Here is a 20,342-nt window from a genome sequence, read left to right as displayed (position 1 = left end):
TGATTTAGAATAAAATGGCAATTTATTTATTTATTGTAAGTATTACTTACGGTTCTTTGTCCTCTTGAGGATCATTTTTATATTATAAATATAGATCTCATTCAAATATTTTCAAATATTAGAAAGTGCCTGAAAATATGGAAGGTATATGATGTCTAAAGAAAAACTATACTTTTTTTACTAAAATTCTGATTAACAATTTTATAAATGTATAATATATATGTGACAACATTGAGTATAGCTGCTTTGCTGAATAGTAATGTAATTATTTGTTTTTACAGCTTAGTTTTTATTTATATGTGTGTGTTATAAAATATATTTACAGAACTAAATGCTTTTGTTGCAGATTAGGAGATAATTTATTTTTATGCCTGAAAACACAATTTATAATGGTCTGCATTCATATCAGTACACTGTTGTTAGATGCCATTGAATCAGTTCCAACTCCCAGTGGCTGTAATCTTTATGGAAGCAGATCACCCGGTCTCTCTCCCATGGAGCCGCTGGGTGGGTTCTAAACCATTAGTATTTTGGCTGACAATCAAGCACTTAACCATTTGTGCCACCAGGGCTCTGTCAATACATTATTACTGTTGAAATTAAAGTTGCCATTTTGTTTTATTTGTATTCAGCGAAGTTTTTACTATTACTCATAACTCCAAGACATGAGGATACATCTTAAGACGATAACTTTTTCAAAAGTCAAAGGATTTCCATGAATTCAAATCCTTTTTACATAGCGAATATAAACTTAAACTTCTGTCTTCTGTTTCCAAACAATTATTCCAAGCATTATGCTGAAACGGTGATGCATTTGTATTATGCATTTCAATGCTGAAGCAAATCATGTGTTATTTATCTATGCAGCTGCTGTCAAAGCTTTTAAAGATGCACGACAAAATGTTGCTGAGGTTAAATCATCAGATGCTTCAGAAGAAAATCATTCTGAAGACACTTTGTATTCAAATGATGATGAAAAGAAGTTGCAGCATGAAGGAACTATTTCCCGTGAGCAGAAAGTGAAAGAAGTCAAAATATTGGCAAAGAAACCAATAAATAACGCAAAAGAAAAAAGGGGCAAGATGGAGCATGGACCCGAAGCAGTGACCATTCCAAATTCTCCTTCAAAACCTTCTGAAAAGGATTCTGTAGTTTCATCTCTATCCCAGAAGACACCTGCTGACCCCAAAATGGAAACATTAAGTCAAACCAAAAAAAAGGCAGGCTCCAGTAGCTCAGTTGGTGATAACAGTGATGGTGAAGAATTACATGAGGAAGACAAGGAGTATTTTGATGATAGCACAGAAGAAAGATTTTACAAACAGTCTTCCGTGTCTGAGGATAGTGATAGCGATGATGACTTCTTCATTGGGAAAGTCAGACGGACACGAAAGAAGGAGAGTAGCTGCCATTCTTCAGTTGAGGAACAAAAAAAACCAAAAAAACTGTTACCTGAAGAAGAAATACTTAAAACTCACTGGGATATGAAAGAGGACAAAAACAAGCCAAATACAGAATCCAGGAAGCTTGAATCAGTGTTTTTTCACTCGTTATCTGGATCTAAAAGCTTCAGAAGGTAGGAGTGTTTTTCTACTCTGAAATAGTTATTAGATCTTTGTTTTTTAAAGAACTAAAAAATGATTTTAAAATTTTTAAAATGGCCACACATTCTAACAATGGGATAAGAGACTCTCTCACATATAGAATTCTAGTTTGTATGACACATCCTGTTATTAGACTTTACGTTAAGTTACCAAATACACCTATGGCAATGCCTCATTTATTCAGCCTCATCTAAAGATAAGATGTTACAGCCAAGTGATTTGTCTGGATAATTTGAGTTTATCCCTTCAGTTATCAAACTTTTGAAACATTGGATTAGTTTCTGATAAAAAAAAATCTTGTGGAAATGTCTCATATATCTCTCTTTTTAAACAAAACTTTCTGAAAATAATTTTTTTTTTCCTTGATGACCCAGGGCCGTTATTGCAATTATTAATCATTTTTCTATGTATTCTTACATCAGGATATAAGGCTGCTTGTCCTAAGTCTGAGTTTTCCCAGACTGCTTTATATTTGGTGATGCTGCTGTCTCCATCCTTGCTGTTAACCACCACTTTTCATAGCTGTTCTAAGTCTATAAATTTAATTTCTTATATAATTCTGATCTGATAAGGGGTATCGTCACACTTCAGAGTAAAAATCATGGCTACCTAATTTCTTCAGTAACATCTATTTTCTTCAATAAACTGATTTGTTTTTGTTTAAGTACAGGTCAGGGATGTTGCTTAATGAAATAGAAAAACGTGATGTAGAAATTTTCCAAAGAGGTGGAAAATTGAAAAGGATACACAACCATCTTTGAAACCTTGAAAGTAATTAAGATATTTACTTATATCTGCTAAACCTGCCTCAAAAGGCTACGTTTTTTTCCTCGTTTGAAAATAATGCACCACTACCCTTTCCCTTCCCACAGTATGTAAATCTTAATTTTTGTTGTATGTGACTCATTTTCCCTATGAGAACACTTTTGAAATTCTTTATCTAAATGGTCCCCAAAATAGGATATTTTTCAGTTACAAAGAGAAGCCCCTGGAAGGGTGGTGAGAGGAAAAGTTCCTCATGTTTCTGTACAAATATTGGAATCCAACAAACCTTCAGTGTAGGTAAAACTTTGGATTCTCATAATTTTTTATTGATTGATGCTGGAAGAGAGGAGCACGATAGTGTTTTGAATGGCCTATTATCAGTTTTATTATGTTATCTACTTAAGATCAGAGCATTTAATGATCTTTTAAGTCATAATAGTCTTTTTCTTCTTTTAGAAATTCCAAAGAACAGGTTCCGAAAAGCAAAACCCCAGGTATGTGTTAATGATTTGCGACCTCTGTATGTATTTGAGCCCTGGTGGCGAAAGTGGTTAAGAGCTCAGCTGCTGCTAACCAAAAGGTCAACAGTTCAAATTCACCAGCTGCTCCTTGGAAACCCTATGGGCAATTCTGCTCCGTCCTGTAGGGTCACTAAAAAAAAAAACCACCACCCAGTACTAGGAGTCAGAATTGACTCTTAACAGCAACAGGTTTGGTAAAGTGTAAGGCTAAAAAATTGTAGTTACTTAATAATTTGAATGAATTAAGTCATTGGGAACACAAATGAGAACAGAGTGTCTTACAATTATCAGTATAATTTTTTTTTTTTAATTTTAATTGGAGAAATTATTTTTTTGCCTATATCCTGCCAAAGGGAAAGATATAGACAAAAATTAGGAAAATTATATCTATTTAATTTGTCTTGAATTAAGTCAAACATATTTTTTAAGTAAATTGTTATATAAATTATATGTTTATCAGTTAATGCCATGCCATTAAATACCAGTAACAAGTATATTACTTTCTGGGTTAAGAGTAAGTTTAAAGTATTTTCAGATTAATTAATAACAAATCAAATGAATTTTAATATATTTGGGTTAGTCTGACTGCTGAACACAACCCCAACTCTTACTAGCTTAACACAATAAAAATTTCTCACATCTCAATCCACTCTGAATTGGCAGAGGGACTCTGTTCCCCATAGTCACTCAAGATCAGGCTTCTTTTATCACTTGGCCCCTCCTTCCCCAGGTCCCAAATATTTTCCCTTTGGTCAAGAGAAGGGAATAGAGTGTATGTAGAATTTTATGAGAAGTTTTTATGGGCCATGCCTGAAAGTAGTGGCAATGAATTCTCCTCATATTTCCTGGCCCAAAAGTCAGTCATAGTGACCCCCTCTCCCCCTAGCAACAAGAGAGCTGAAAAATGCAGTCTAATTATGTGCCTAGAAGGGAATAGAGTCCAGCTTCTTGAACACATAACTGTGTCTACTATTAGCCATCCATTCAGTCACCAGATGTCAGTTTCATTTTTCCTCCAACAGGTAGAACACACTTACCTCTTTAGCTGAGAAGACAACCCAAAGTTCCATCTAGTCACTGCATCTAGCTCAAAGTCTAGAATCACAGTGCTTTCCATCAGATTTCCTCATGGATATGACTCCTCAAAATTTGGTGACCTGTGCCCTAAAAAGACAACCTACCTCCTCCCAACTCAAATCAAATATACAGTGGTAGAGCAGGGACACGATAAACACAATAAAAACTCTGAATCAGTTAAGGAAAGAGTGGAGGTACACAACAGTCATAGGTGTACTGCCTGGCAGGATTGTGATGGCTCTGAAAGGAACCTTCTTATCCATTGTTCTCCATGGTCTCTTAACTCTGCTGTCTTGGGAATGCCTTTGTTATCCTCCATGGCCATATCTGAAGTGGCATTGAGTGTGACTTCCATGGGATTTGCTCCAGGTGGCTGGTACAAATATAAGGTCCCAGGTCCAGCTCAGCTCATGATTTCTTTCACAATGCAATTCCTTCAAAAACTTAATGGATTTCTGATCTCTTTATTTCCAGTCAATCTAACCATGAGCTGGTAACCACACTGAAAATTCTTTCCTAGAGCTAGTTGTCAAAACTGCCTTGTTTCTGTTTTTCTTCACTCCCACTATCATTCAGTGTCTCCTTGACAGGGCCTTTATTGCTCAAAAATTTTCTCAGTCTTATCCGTTACTTTTTGGAGCCCAGAAGCTTCTCTAAGCCTCAAGTTCCCAAATATATAGACTTTGTTTGCTCTAGTTTTTGCATGTGAGCTGGGCAATTCTTTCCTGAACTCTTCTCTCTCTCTTTTTTTTTTTTTTTTTTTGTAGTATGTTACCAAAGACAATCAACAGTAGCTGGCATACACTAATATTTTTTTTCTTTTCAACCATTTACCTTAGCGCTACAAACTCAGACATGCAGCCTGTTATTACTGGCAACAGTTTTACCTATTACTTTAGCACATGGATTGCACATATATACATTTCCACCCTCAAATATCCATTTTTTTTTTTTCACCTACCACTGAAACTGCTGACCTCTACTTCTAGGTACTGATTTCAGTTACTATTCATAGTAGACGATCTGATGTAACAAATAACTGCCAAATTTCAGTGGTTTGTTACTCATCACAGTCCATCAGCTCTATGCACGCCCTTCCCATCTTGAACCTCTGCCTCCTCAAAGTCCTAAGAGCACTCTTCATCAACCAGTGGTTGGGGGTATGGGGAGAGAGAAAGAGATAATGGAGGATTAAATGTGAAGTTTTTATGTTCTGGGTTTTTTGTCACATTTCATTGCCCATAACTCAGTTACATGGCCTTACCTAACTGCAAAGCGAATAGTTGTGTGCCTAGGAGGAAAAGAAAACATTCAGCAAACGCATGGCAATCCGCCACATTTACCGTGTATTTGCAAACATAGGATAAGTGTAAGTAGGCAGTTCTACATTTTCTCAATGGGAAGATCAGCTAAAGTTTTTTTGTTTGTTTACTTAGCTTGTATATTTAAAATATTTGATTTATGACTTTTACTTACACATACAAATTTAGTTTATGTAATATTTTTATTGTTGTTAGATGCCATCAAGTTGATTCTGATTCATAGCAACCCCATGTGACAGAGGAGAAGTTCCCCATAGGGTTTTCTTGGCCATAATCCTTATGGAGCAGATTGCCAGGTCTTTCTCTCACTGATGGGTTTGAACCGACATTTCAGTTAGCAGTTGAGTGCTAAATCATTGCACCACTAGGGCTCCTTTTATATAATATATAAGATTATGTATACTTTAGAAATATTACCTTATTCAAATATCAGTTTTAATGAAACATTTTCAATTAAACTCTTAACTCTTTATCACTGGAGTCATTTTTTAAGTATTACGACAGATTTCTAGAGCGCATGTGATCTGAACAAGACATGGAATACTTTGAATCTGTGTACAATGTTCTGGAAGTTTTATCCCAAACTGTTTGACTCATTTGTATAATAATATGACATTGGCTCTTTAAAGAAGTCTATAAAAGGCTATGGACAGTGATGTCTAATTGGAGCAACAGTTAAGTGTTCGGGTGCTAACCAGAAAGTTGATAGTTTGAACTCACCCAGCTGCTCCACAGGAGAAAGAACTGGCTTTCTACTTCTGTAAAGATTACAGCCAAGAAAACCTATGGGGCAGTTCTTCTCTGTCACATGAGGTCTCTATGAGTCGAAAATCCATTCGACAGCACCCAGCAACAACAAAATACTCATTTGTATATGTTTTTGTGTGTGTGTGTGTGTGTGTATGTTATATATATAAAAAGTGAAACCTGTGAGAGCCCAGAGTCAGTGGGTCAGCCTTGTTTTTCCAGGTCTCTCAGTTTTTCTGCCTATGACAGGGTGTAGTCTTACCACTTTTCTGTCACTTGTTTTAGTGGAAAATATTTGAGTTTTCCTTCTCTGGCAGGTTTCTGCCTTCCACAAGTTTGTTTTTTTGCAGCTTTTACTGTATATTACCTCCCTTTTTGTTTTGAATTCATCAGTTAAACTCCCTCTAAGCATCCAAACATGAGTTGATTCATGTCTTCTCAGGCTGATGTATCTTCCCGAAATAGTACTTTGTTTTTCAAAATAATGTGATTGAAGTGCGTCATAATATAAGAGACTATAAAGGCTAGAATATCTGGAGGGTAATTTTATGGCGGAAATAGAACTTGGTCTTATACTTGAGCAGATTTAATAATTTACCTTGTAATAACTTTTGTTCGATAACAGAAGGAAGTAGAATCAATTAACCCTTTAAAAATAACTTTCTCATATCAGCATTGTTAGATCCAGTATCTTAGCTCAGTTTTAAAAAGTGAATTTTCTGGCTATATCTGTTCCATTCACAGATATCATAAGCTAGTAATGTTTCTTGGAAAATACATGATGCCCCCACCTTTTTTTTTCACCTTTCCATGTTAGCTAGAAGTAAGCCAGCCTTTTTGTATGTCACTGTAAATAAGCCAACATAGAATTTTTTAGGCAGTCCGTATGTAAACTGTAGGGTCCCTATGAGTCAGAATTGACTCGATGGCAGTGGGTTTGGTTTTTTTTTTAATGTAAACTTAACTTCAAAATGTTTTATGTTGGACATAAGTTTTAAATTGCAAGATATTCTATTTAACTAGGTATAACTGAATTTCTTCTTTTAGTATTGATTTAAAAAAGATGAAATTTATGCCTCTGTTATACTGTTTAGATATATAGTTAGTTTTCATTATTTTTACTTTCTTCTCCCAGGTTTTCAGCAAAATGAACCTCAGATCAAGAATCAATTCAATAAGAGTAAACAAAGAAGACCTGACAATACAAAACAGCAGTTACGGCTGCAGCTGCCTCTTCATCCTTCGTGGGAAGCAAGCAGGAGGCAAAAAGAACAGCAATCTAAAATTGCTGTGTTTCAAGGGAAAAAAATTATATTTGATGATTGATAAATGCCTCTTCTTGTGAACTTTTTTATCTAAAAAATATTTCTTTAACCTATTATTTATGCTTGTGATTGAATTAGTCTCCTATGAGTGAGTTATAGAAATAAGTTTGTTTTTCTTTTTTAAGTGTGTTCAAGTTTGCATAACCTTTTCACAAATCAAATACATAACTAAAGTTGTATTTTTCATAGTATGTCCCAGGCTATTTCCTCTATAAAAGAATTTGGGAATCATACCTGTTATCTCAGATTTTACCATTTGTGCTTATCATGAAGAATATTCAGTGGTTCCCCACCATGGTTTTTGCCTCGAGAATAAATATTGAGATATATTTAAAACAATAATGGAAAACTGTGAGGAAATTGTAGCTATTTAATATAGTCAGTACACCTTTGCTAAAATTATTCTTACTAGCAAAAACTAGAATAATAACTTTTATTAGGCTTATACAGATAATAAATTATACAAATAAAATATTTTTTTAAACTTTAAACTGTACTTTTTCATCATATTGTTAATTACTTTTCAGTACTTTTTGATTACTATAGTTTCCCAGGACAATGTTAGATTTCACATGTATTTCAGTTATTTAGGGGAAATTTTTTAAATATAACAATACAACCAAAAATCTGTTGTATTTCTCACTGTGTATACATATTTCCATTAAACCAGGAATGTATAACATCTATTTATTTGCCCTTGTTCCCTTTTAAAATGTCTTTTTTGAGGAACCATAGATCCTCAAATCCTTGAAGTTGTCAAGGATTCCATTTTGCTTGGATTCACAAGCAGCACCCATTAACACAGCAGTCAAGAAATCAAAGGACGTATTGCATTGGGCATATCTGCTGCAGAAGACCTCTTCAAAGTGTTAAAAAGCAAAGATGTCATTTTGAGGACTAAGGTGCACTTGACCCAAATCATGGTATTTTCAGTTGCCTCATTAAAAAATATATATTTTTTTTTCATATGCATGTGAAAGCTGGACAGTGAATAAGGAAGACTGAAGAAGAAATGATGCCTTCGAATTACAATGTTGGTGAAGAATATTGAATATACCACGGACCGCTAGAAGAATGCACAAATCTGTCTTGGAAGAAGTACAGCCAGAATACTCATTAGAAGCAAGGATGGGGAGACTTCATCTCACCTACTTTGGACTGTCATCAGGAGAGACCAGTCTCTGGAGAAGGACATCATGCTTCGTAAATAGAGGGGTCAGCAAAAAAGAGGAAAACCCTCAACAAGATGGATTGACACAGTGGCTGCAACAATGGGCTCAAACATAGCAACGATTATGACGATTGTACAGGACTGGGTAGTGTTTCATTCTTCTGTACATGTGGTTGCTATGAGTCAGAACCAGCTCAGTGGCACCTAATAACAGCAACATAGATTATAATTTATAATAACAAGTGCTTAAGGAAATAGAATTGAGATAGCATTTCTACAGATAGCAGGAGAAGTTATAAAATGGCTCACCGAGGAAGAGACTGCTTTAGTCCTGTTATTTAAAAGAAAAATGTTTTTTAAAAATCCCTTCAAATGTTTCACTTTGTGATCCTCTGGGAGGAATTTAGGGTTTTGGGTTTAAATGACTGAATACCTAATGTGTTCCTGCTGTTGTTGTTAGGTGCCCTCGATTTGGTTCCGACTCATAGTGACCCAGTGTACAATACGATAAAACACTGCCTGGTCCTGCACCATCCTCACAGTTGTTGTTACGTTTGAGCCCACTGTTGCAGCCACTGTGTCAATCCATCTCGTTGAGGGGCTTCCTCTTTTTCACTGACCTACTTTATAACACAAGGAAATCCAGGATCATGGCTTCAGTTGTCATAGCTCTTTAGTATGGAGAAGTTCACGAGTCTTTCTATTTTGTGACACTGACTTTTTTCAGAAGTACAAGTCAGTTATTTAGCATTATTCCTTGATTTAATTTTGTCTGATATCATCATGATTAAATTCAAAGTACTACTTTTGGCAGGAATGTCACAGATGTTGTGTTAATCCCAGTGCATCCTATTAGGAGGCACAGGATGGTGTTGATTTGTCCTATTTCTGGTGATAGTAACTTTTCTTGCTTGGTTAAAGTAGTTATCTGTGAGGTGTTTCCACCAGGGAGTTATTTTTTTTCTGCTTGTAATTAATAATTATCTTTTGGGGAGATACTTTGAAACCATGTGAATACTGTGTTCTGATATTTTCACCCACTACTTTTAGTGGAATGGTTAAGCACTTGGCTACCCACTGAAAGATTGGTGGTTTGAACCCAACCAGTAGCTCCACAGGGGAAAAGATCTGGCGATCTGCTCCCATAAAGATTACAGTCTAGGAAACCCTATGGGGCAGTTCTACTCTGTCATAAAGGGTCTCCATGAATTGGAATTGACATGCCAGCACACAATAATACTTTCAGCATCCATTAATAATCTTGCCTGAAGAAGTTATTCCATGGTAGTTGCAAATGATTTTTTTTAATTCCATCTGGGTGGTGGATCTTGTTTCTACATTTATTAGCTGGCTTTCTATAATAAGGAAAAGCCTTCCTTTATTCTTTTTTTGTTTGTGTGTCAGTTTAATCTCATTGATACCTCTTCTGAGTTATATGTTACTGTCATTTTTTTTTATTAAATATTTTTTATGATTTTCTTTGATTTCTATTATTGTCTTACAAGGCTTCCAATATATACCTTTAATTATCACAGTCTAACTTCAAGTAATATACCACTTTACATATGGGGTAAGAACTATATAGGACACTTTAATTTCCTTCCTCGCAGCCTTTGTGCTGTTGTTTTCTTACAGATGTTTACTTCTATAATACATTTTTTAATTGTTTTTCTTTAAATAGCTATCTTTTAGAAGTTTAAAAAATCAGAGGAAAAAGTATATTTACCCACGTGTTTACCATTTTTGGTGTTCTTCACTTCTCTCTGTAGATTTAGATTTCTATCTGGTATCATTTTCCTTCTGCCTGAAAGACTGCCTTCAGCATTCCTTGCAGTAATATTCGGTCAGCAATGGATTATCAGTTTTTGTATCTCTGGAAATTTTTTTTTTTGTCTTAATTTTTGAAATATTTCTACTGGTTATAGAATTTCAGATTGATGTTTTTTGTTGCTTTTTTCTTTCAGTACTGTGAAGATGCTGCTCCATTTTCTTCTGGTTTGCATTTTTCTTGTTTTTTTTCTTCCTCGGTATGTAATGCAGTTACATTGTTTCTTGCTTTTTCCTCTGGCTGCTTTTAAAATTTAATCTTTATAACTGGTTTTCAGTAGTTTAATGTTGAATATGATGTGCCTTGATATCATTTTCTCATGTTTTGGGGCTTGCCAAGCTTCATGTATCTCTGTGTTTAGAGTTTCATCAAATGTTTTCTCTCACCCCCTTTCTCCTCTTACTGAAATTTCAGTTGTACATATTTTGAGGCACTTGATCATTAGTGCTCTGTTGCTAGGTTTTTGGTTGTATTGTTTTTTCTGCTGCTTTATTTTTGATAAGTTCTATAGCTATATCTTCAAGTTCACTAATCATTTATAATAACAAAGGAAATTAGAAAATACTTTCAGTTGAATGAAAACAAAAACAAAATATATAGGATGCAGTGAAAGCAGTGCTCAGAGGGAAACAACTAACTTTATACCTTAAGAAGCTAGAGGGAGGTGGGACCAAGATGGCTGACTAGGTAGAAGCTTCCGCTTATCCCTCTTGCAACAAAGACTCAATAAAACAAGTGAATCGATTACATACAGGACAATCTATGAACCCTGACCACCAAACACAGAACTAAGGAGTTCACCTGAGTGACAGGGGAGCAAAAAGCCACACGTTGAAGCAGCGACCGCTTCCGGAGCCAGTGTGCCACTCCACAGCCTTGAGCTATTGTGGTTCCCTGGTGCCAGAGTGGTGGGGCCGATTGTAGCTTACTGAGACGGGGCAAGCATGGACGCAGGCCTAGCCCTCCAGACCAACCTCGGAGGGGACCCAGCCTGCACACGCAGGCTGCACACTGACGTGGCTGACAGGCAAACGAAAAACCACGGGGAAGCAGCAACTGGTTTTGGAGCCTGGAGTGCAGTGTCCCAGACAGGAAACCTTGGCGCTGGGCTTTGGACTAAGCATGGCGGAGCTAATTGTGGCATCCTGAGTCGACGCAAGCACGGGACGCAGCCCTAAACCTCTGGGGCAGTCTCAGTGGGGAACCAGCTAGTGCACACAAGCTACACACCCCTCTGGAATCTTAGAAAAACCAGTCCTCACCAAACAAGTAACTTTGTCTATCTTGCCGTGCTACTCTCTACTAATTATCTGATCCCTCCCCTCCCTTCCCCAGCTGGCCTCATTAACATTGGAATTCCCTGGACCAGAGAGTGAAGGGCACTGCCAGTTTTTTTGGTTTTTTTTTTTTTTTCTTCTTCTTCTTCTTTCTTTTCTAACCCATTCTCCGGGCCTGATAAAAACTGCATTTAACAATCAAAGGAAAAATCCTTCCCTGACTTCCCTAAACTGGAATAACAATACAGAACCAGCTCCATCCAGGCATAAGAGACTCACAGTCTTTGACTTTCGTCCCTACAGGTAACCGTGTGGCTATTATAATGCAAAGGCAATTCTGATAGAGACCTGACAGTAAGTGTTTTAGCTGAGCAGTGGAAAGGCAAGTTTTAGAGGTCAGATACCTCTCTGCCTATAAAACAGAGCCCTCACTGATCCACGCCAGGGAACTGAGGGCTGAGGCTCCACCCAAACCACCTAGCCACCTGCTAAAGGGGACTGAGGATAGTGACGCCTACCAATCTATACAGGTACAAGCATCGGGTGCCTAAGGTACAGCTGCAGAGTCCACCCTCCAGAGTGCTCTACAGAATAGAGCCACTCCTACCTCCCTGACACTTGTGGGAAGGCTGTCAGCATCCTGCCCTCCTCGGAGTGTGACCCCCTGCCGCTACTAGAAACTGGTGCATACAGCCATCTCCACTACTCCTCTAAGTTAATAGGTGAGAGCCTGTACCACACATTAGGTGATCCTGAGGACTAGGAGACCTGAGCTGATTTTATTCAAGAATAGTGAGTGGACTCATAGGCTTATATACCTGGTAACAGCTCAGACCAGCTGGTAACAGGACATAAATTATTCAAAAGCTACAGCATTCAAGATGGTGCAATCTAGTAGCCCATCTGGGTGTATTGTAACAAAACAAAACAAGAAGATAAAACTCAGTGACCAGATAGAAAACATTACAATATCTTAGAGATGGCTTGGAGACAGCAATCGATATCAAATCACATAAAGAAGCAGACCATGATTGCTTTTAAAAACCCAACCCAGTGCCGTCGAGTCGATTCTGACTCATAGCGACCCTATAGGACAGCGTAGAACTGCCCCATAGAGTTTCCAAGGAGCGCCTGGCGGATTCAAACTGCCAACCTTTTGGTTAGCAGCTGTAGCACTTTTACAAACCCCCAAGTCAAAGAATCAAACTCATTCCCAGATGTAGATACATGCCTGGAATTGCCAGATGTAGAATATAAAAAACTAATGTATAAAATGCTTCAAGACATCAGGGATGACCTCAGAAATGAAATAAGGCAATCTACAGAAAAAGCAAAGGAACACACCGATAAAGCAGTTGAAGAAATCAAAAAGATTATTCAAGAACATAGTGAAAAAATTAATGAGCTGTAATAATCCACAGAGAGACAGCATTAAGAAATCCAAAAGATTAACAATAAAATTACAGAATTAGACAATAGGAAGTCAGAGGAGCAGAATTGAGGACTTGGAATGCAGAGTGGGGGAGCTGAGGATGAGGCAATTGACACCAATATAGTTGAAGAAAAATCAGATAAAAGAATTGAAAAAAATGAAGAAACCCTAAGAATCATATGGGACTCTATCAAGAAGAATAACTTGAGTGTGATTGGAGCTCCAGAACAGGGAGGAATAACAGAAAATACAGAGAGAATAGTTGAAGATCTGTTGGCAGAAAACTTCCCTGGCATCATGAAAGATGAAAAGGTATCTATCCAAGATGCTCATTGAACCCCATACAAGATAGATCCCAAAAGAAAATCACCAAGACATATTATCATCAAACTTGCCAAAACCAAAGATAAAAAATTTTCAAAGCAGCCAAGGGTAAATGAAAAGTCAACTATAAAGGAGAATCAATAAGTTTGGACTACTCGGCAGAAACCATGCACGCAAGAAGGCAATGGGATAACATATATAGAGCACTGAAAGAGAAAAACTGTCAGCCAGGAATCATATATCCAGCAAAACTTTCTCAAATATGAAGGTGAAATTAAGACCTTTACAGATAAACACAAGCTTAGAGATTTGCAAAAAACAAACCGAAGCAACAAGAATTACTAAAGGAAATTCTTTGGTCAGAAAATCAATAATATCAGATACCAGCACGACACAAGATCACAGAACAAAACATCCTGATATGAACTCAGATAGGGAAATCACAAAAACAAAAGATTAATTTAAAAAAAAATTGCTCAAAACGGAATCATTGATGTCATTATGTAAAAGGTTACAATAGTCAAAAAAGAGGGACTAAATACAGGAGGCATAGATCTTCCATATGGAGAGGAAACCAAAGTGATATAGGACGATACAAGTTAGGCTTTTACTTAGAAAAATAGGGGTAGATATTCAGGTAACCACAAAGAGGTCTAACCATTCCATACTTCAGAATAAAAACCAAGATAAACATAACAACTCAGCAAAAACAAATTCAACTACTATGAAAAGGAGGAACGCACATTCTACAAAGAAAAACTTCTCAGCACAAAAAAGTAAGTGGAAAAATGAAATTGTCAGCAACACACGAAAAAAGGCATCAAAATGACAGCACTAAACTCATCTATAATTATGCTGAATGTATATGGACTAAATGCACCAATAAAGAGACAGAGAGTTGCAGACTATATAAAAAAAAAAACGATCCGTCTATATGCTGCCTACATGAGACACACCTTAGACTTAGAGACACAAATAAACTAAAACTCAAAGGATGGAAAAAAATATATGAAGCAAACAATCAAAGAGTAGCAGTGACAATATATTAATTTCTGACAAAATGACTTTAAAGTTAAATCCACCGCAAAGGATAAAGAAGGATGCTACATAATGATTAAAGAGACAATTTACCAGGAAGATATAACCATATTAAATGTTTATGCACCCAATGATAGGGCTGCAAGATTCATAAAACAAACTTTAACAGAATTCAAAAGTGAGATAGACACCTCCACAATTATAGTAGGACACTTCAACACACCACTTTCAGTGAAGGATGGGACATCCAGTAAGAAGCTCAATAGACACAGAGAAGATCTAATTGCTATAATCAACCAACTCGACCTCATAGACTTATACAGAACGCTCCACCCAACAGCTGCAAAGTATACTTTCTTTTCTAGTGCACATGGAACATTCTCTAGAATAGCTCACATATTAGGTCATAAAACAAGCCTTTGCAGAATCCAAAACATTGAAATACTACAAAGCATCTTCTCAGACCATAAAACCCAAAACCAATGCTGTCAAGTCGATTCCGATCTCAGACCATAGGGCCATAAAAGTAGGAATCAACAACAGAAAAACCAGGGAAAAGAAACCAAATAATTGGCAACTGAACAATACCCTGCTCAAAAAACACTGGGTTATAGAAGACATTAAGGAGGGAATAAAGAAAGTAGTCATAGAACTCAACGAGACTGAAAACACTTCCTGTCAAAACCTTTGGGACACAGCAAAAGCGGTGCTCAGAGGTCAATTTATATCAATAAATGCATGCATACATAAAGAAGAAAGAGCCAAAATCAAAGAACTGTCCCTACAACTTGAACAAATAGCAACAAAAGAAACCGTCAGGCACCAGAAGAAAGCAGATAATAAAAATTACAGCAGAATTAAATGAATTAGACAACAGAAAAACAATTGAAAGAGTTAACAAGGTCAAAAGGTGGTTCTTTGAAAAAATTAACAAAATTGATCAACCATTGCCCAGACTAACTAAAGAAATACAGGAAAAGAAACAAATAACCCAAATGAGAAATGAGATGGGCCACATCACAACAGACCCAACTGAAATAAAAAGAATCATATCAGATTACTATGAAAAATTGTACTCTAACAAATTTGAAAACCTACAAGAAATGGGTGAATTCCAAGAAACACACTACGTACCTAAACTAACACAAACGGAAGCAGAACAACTAAATAGACCCATATCAAAAAAAGATTGAAAAGGTAATCAAAAAACTCCCAACAAAAAAAAGCTCTGGTCCGGACAGCTTCACTGCAGTTCTACCAAACTTTCAGAGAAGAGTTAACACCACTACTACTGAAGGTATTTCAAAGCGTAGAAAAGGGCAGAATACTACCCAACTCATTCTATGAAGCCAGCATAACCTTGATACCAAAACCAGTTAAAGACAACACAAAAAAAATTACAAACCTATATCCCTCATGAACATAGATGCAAAAATCTTCAACAAAATTCTAACCAATAGAATTGAACAACATATCAAAAAAATAATCCACCATGACCAAGTGGGATTTATACCAGGTATGCAAGGATGGTTCAATATTAGAAAAACAGTGTCATCCACCATATAAATAAAACAAAAGACAAGAACCACATGATTTTATCAATTGACACAGAAAAGCCATTTGACAAAGTCCAACACCCATTCATGATAAAAACTCTCAGCAAAATAGGAATAGAAGGAAAATTCCTCAACATAATAAAGGGTGTCTACACAAAGCCAAGAGCCAACATCATCCTAAACAGAGAAAGCCTGAAAGCATTTCCCTTGAGAACAGGAACCAGACAAGGATGCCCTTTATCACCGCTCTTATTGAACATTATGCTGGAGGTCCTAGCCAGAACGAGTAGGCTAGACAAAGAAATAAAGGGGATCCAGATTGGCAAGGAAGAATTAAAATTATCTCTATTTGCAGATGACATGATCTTACACACAAAAAACCCTAAAGAATCCTCCAGAAAACTACTGGAACCAATAGAAGAGTTCAGCAGAGTATCAGGTTACAAGATAAACATACAAAAATCACTTGGATTCCTCTACACCAACAAAAAGAACATCGAAGAGGAAATCACCAAATCAATACCATTCACAGTAGCCCCAAGAAGATAAAATACTTAGGAATAAATCTTACCAAAGATGTAAACGACCTATACAAAGAAAACTACAAGGTACTACTGCAAGAAACCAAAAGGGACCTACATAATTGGGAAAACATACCTTGCCCATGGCTAGGAAGACTTAACATTGTAAAAATGTCTGTTCTACCAAAAGCCATCTATATATACAATGCACTTCCAATCCAAATTCCAATGACATTTTTTGATGAGATGAAGAAACAAATCACCAACTTTATATGGAAGGGAAAGAAGCCCCGAATAAGTAAAGCATTACTGAAAAAGAAGAACAAAGTGGGAGGCCTCACTCTACCTGATTTTAGAACCTATTATACCGCCACAGTAGTCAAAACAGCCTGGTAATGGTACAACAACAGACACATAGACCAGTGGAATTGAGAATCCAGATATAAATCCATCCACATATGAGCAGCTGATATTTGACAAAGGCCCAGTGTCAGTTAATTGGGGAAAAGATACTTTTCTTAACAAATGGTGCTGGCATAACTGGATTTCCATCTGCAAAAAAATGGAACAGGACCCATACCTCACACCATGCACAAAAACTAACTCCAAGTGGATCAAAGACCTAAACATAAAATCTAAAACAATAAAGATCATGGAAGAAAAAATAGGGATGATGTTAGGAGCCCTAATAAATGGCATAAACAGAATACAAAACATTACTAAAAATGACAAAGAGAAACCAGATAACTGGGAGCTCCTAAAAATCAAACACCGATGCTGTTATCTAAAGACTTCACCAAAAGAGTAAAAAGACCACCTACAGACTGGTAAAAAATTTTCAACTACGACATCTCCGACCAGCACCTCATCTCTAAAATCTATATGATTCTGCTAAAACTCAACTGCAAAAAGACACACAACCCACTTAAAAAATGGGCAAAGGATATGAACAGGCACTTCACTGAAGAAACATTCAGGCGGCTAACAGATACATGAGGAAATGCTCTCAATCATTAGCCATTAGGGAAATGCAAATCAAAACTACAAAGAGATTCCATCTCACTCCATCAAGGCTGGCACTAATCCAAAAAACACAAAATAATAAATGTTGGCGAGGCTGTGGAGAGATTGGAACACTTATGCACTGCTGATGGGAATGTCAAATGGTACAACCACTTTGGAAATCGATTTGGCGCTTCCTTAAAAAGCTAGAAATAGAACTACCATAGGACCCAGCAATCCCACTTCTCAGAATATATCCTAGAGAAATAAAAGCCTTTACACAAACAGATATGTGCACCCATGTTTATTGCAGCACTGTTTACAATAGCAAAAAGATGGAACCAATCAAGGTGCCCATCAACAGATGAATGGATAAATAAGTTATGGTATATTCACACAATGGAATATAAAGAACAGTGATGAATCTGTGAAACATTTCATAACGTGGAGAAACCTGGAAGGCATTATGCTGAGTGAAATTAGTCAGTTGCAAAAGGACAAATATTGTATAAGACCACTATTATAAGATCTTGAGAAATAGTTTAAACTGAGAAGAACACACTCTTCTGTGGTTATGAGATGGGGGAGGTGGGAGAGGAGTATTCACTAAATAGAGAGTAGACAAGAACTACTTTGGGTGAAGGGAAGGACAACACCCAACACAGTGGAGGTCAGCACAACTGGACTAAACCGAAGCAAAGCAGTTTCCTGAATAAACTGAATGCTTCGCAGGTCAGCGAAGCAGGGACAGGGGTTTGGGGACCATGGTTTCAGGGGGCATCTAAGTCAACTGACATAATAAAATCTATTAAGAAAACATTCTGGATCCCACTTTGAAGAGTGGCATCTGGAGTCTTAAATGCTTGCAAGCAGCCATCTAAGATGCATCAATGAGTCTCAACCCTCCTGGATCAAAGGAGAATGAAGAACACCAAGAACACAAGATAATAACGAGCTCAAGAGACAGAAAGGGCTACATTAACCAGAGACTACATCATCCTAAGACCAGAAGAACGAGATGGTGCCTGGCCACAACCGATGACTGCCCTGACAGGGAACACAACAGAGAACCCCTGAGGGAACAGGAGAGCAGTAGGATGCAGGCCCCAAATTCTCATAGAAGGACCAGACTTGATGGTCTGACTGAGACTGGAGGGACCCCGGTGATCATGACCCCCAGACCTTCTGTTGGCCCACTACAGGAACCATCCCCCAAACCAGCTCGTCAGACATGGATTGGACTGGACAATGGGCTGGAGAGGGATGCTGGTGAGGCGTGAGCTACTTAGTTCATGTGGACACTTGAGACAATGTTGACATCTCCTGCCTGGAGGGGAAATGCGAGGGTAGAGGGGCTTAGAAGCTGGCAAAGTGGTCACGAAAAGAGAGTGGAAGGAGGGGGCGGGCTGTCTCATGGAGGGGAATTAATTGGGAGTACGTAGCAAGCTGTGTATGGGTTTTTGTGTGAGAGACTATTTGTAAACTTTTGCTTAAAGCACAATAAAAATCATTAAAAAAAAAAAACAGAAAAAGAACAGCAAACTAAACCCAAAGCAAGCAGAAGAATAGAAATAATAAGAATTAGAGAAAATTAAATAAAATAGAGAAGAGAGAAAATCAATGAAACCAAAAAGTGACCTTTGAAAAGAGAACAAAATTGACCGAGTGGCCAGGAAAAAAGGAAGACTTAAATTACAAATCAGGAATGAAAAGGAATATTACTACAGATTTTGCAGAAATAAGGGTTATAATGGAATATTACAAACAATTGTACACCAAAAAATAGATAACCTAGATGAAATGGACAAATTCCTAGAATGACAAAGACTACCAAAACTGACTTGAGAAGAAGTAGAAAATCTGAATAGAGCTGTAGCAAGTAAGGAGATTTAATTAGTAGTCAAAAATCTTCCCACAAAGCAAAGCTCATGCCCAAATGGCTTCACCGGTAAATTCTATCAAATCTTTAAAGAAGAATTAACACCAATTCTTAACAAACTCTTCAAAAAATATAGACGAGGAAGGAGCTCTTCCTAACTCATTCTTTGAATCCCATATTACCCTGATACCAAAACTAGACATCAAAAAAATCTACAGATCAATATCTTTTATTAATATAGACATTAAAATTCCAGTTTGTAAATTCTTTTGATTTTGTATAGTCTTTGTCATGCAAAAGGTATGTTTTATTTTAATTTACTCAAATATATCATCATAAGCCAAAAAAAATTAAGTTTTCCATTTATTTCATTTTCCCATCTGGATTTTGAATCAAAGTTAGAAAATCTTTCCCTATGTTTAGTTGCAAAAGAATCACTCATGCTTGCTTCTCGTACTTGTATGATTTGCTTTCTAACTTGCCTGGCACTGCTTCCTTATTGTTCCCGTTTGCCTGGAAGACCTCTGGCATTTGTCTAAGCAAGTGAACAGCATGAAAACTTACATTCAGTGCTGGAAAACTGGAGATGCATGTAGTGCAGTGGCAAAACAATTGTTAAAATAGTCATAGGCAATTACTTGGAAGACAGGGCACTGACTCAATAGCTCTAAGAAAGTAGGTTGGAAAATGAAATGTTGCTAGAGGCTGTTGGTTGTTAACTGCATTTAGCAAGGTGATAGAAAAGAAGAGATGGGCTGTGGTAAGAATTTGCTAGTTTGCAAGCAAAAAGAAAAAAAAATGGAAAAGCCAACATTTTACACCCAGATGATAAATTATGTACAATGTTTCATTAAGACTTTACTTTCCAGCCTAGATCTGAGTATTAGTGTGGCACTTTGCCCAAGTTTTATAGCCATAAGACATGGGGCAAAGGAGGAAGAAAATAGGCAGTC

General features: G+C 36.9%; 1 protein-coding gene across 3 annotated transcripts in view; it reads left to right on the top strand.

Moving 5' to 3' along the window:
• SRFBP1 (serum response factor binding protein 1) overlaps positions 1–10,464 on the top strand; it is a 63,714-nt gene extending 53,250 nt beyond the window's left edge. The window contains exons 6-8 of one of the 3 annotated variants that reach the window (XM_049873592.1): positions 868–1,576; positions 2,826–2,863; positions 7,172–10,464. In XM_049873592.1, the coding sequence (XP_049729549.1) occupies positions 868–1,576; positions 2,826–2,863; positions 7,172–7,362 (938 nt within the window). In that variant the 3' untranslated portion in view covers positions 7,363–10,464. The remainder of the gene's footprint in view (positions 1–867; positions 1,577–2,825; positions 2,864–7,171) is intronic. The other 2 variants (XM_049873591.1, XM_049873593.1) reach the window with 2 other exon arrangements.
• Positions 10,465–20,342: the final 9,878 nt, after the last annotated feature.

The sequence above is a fragment of the Elephas maximus genome, chromosome 2 (genome assembly GCF_024166365.1).
Source record: "Elephas maximus indicus isolate mEleMax1 chromosome 2, mEleMax1 primary haplotype, whole genome shotgun sequence".
Classification (NCBI taxonomy): Eukaryota; Metazoa; Chordata; class Mammalia; order Proboscidea; family Elephantidae; genus Elephas; species Elephas maximus.
This window is presented reverse-complemented; position numbering and strand designations above follow the sequence as displayed.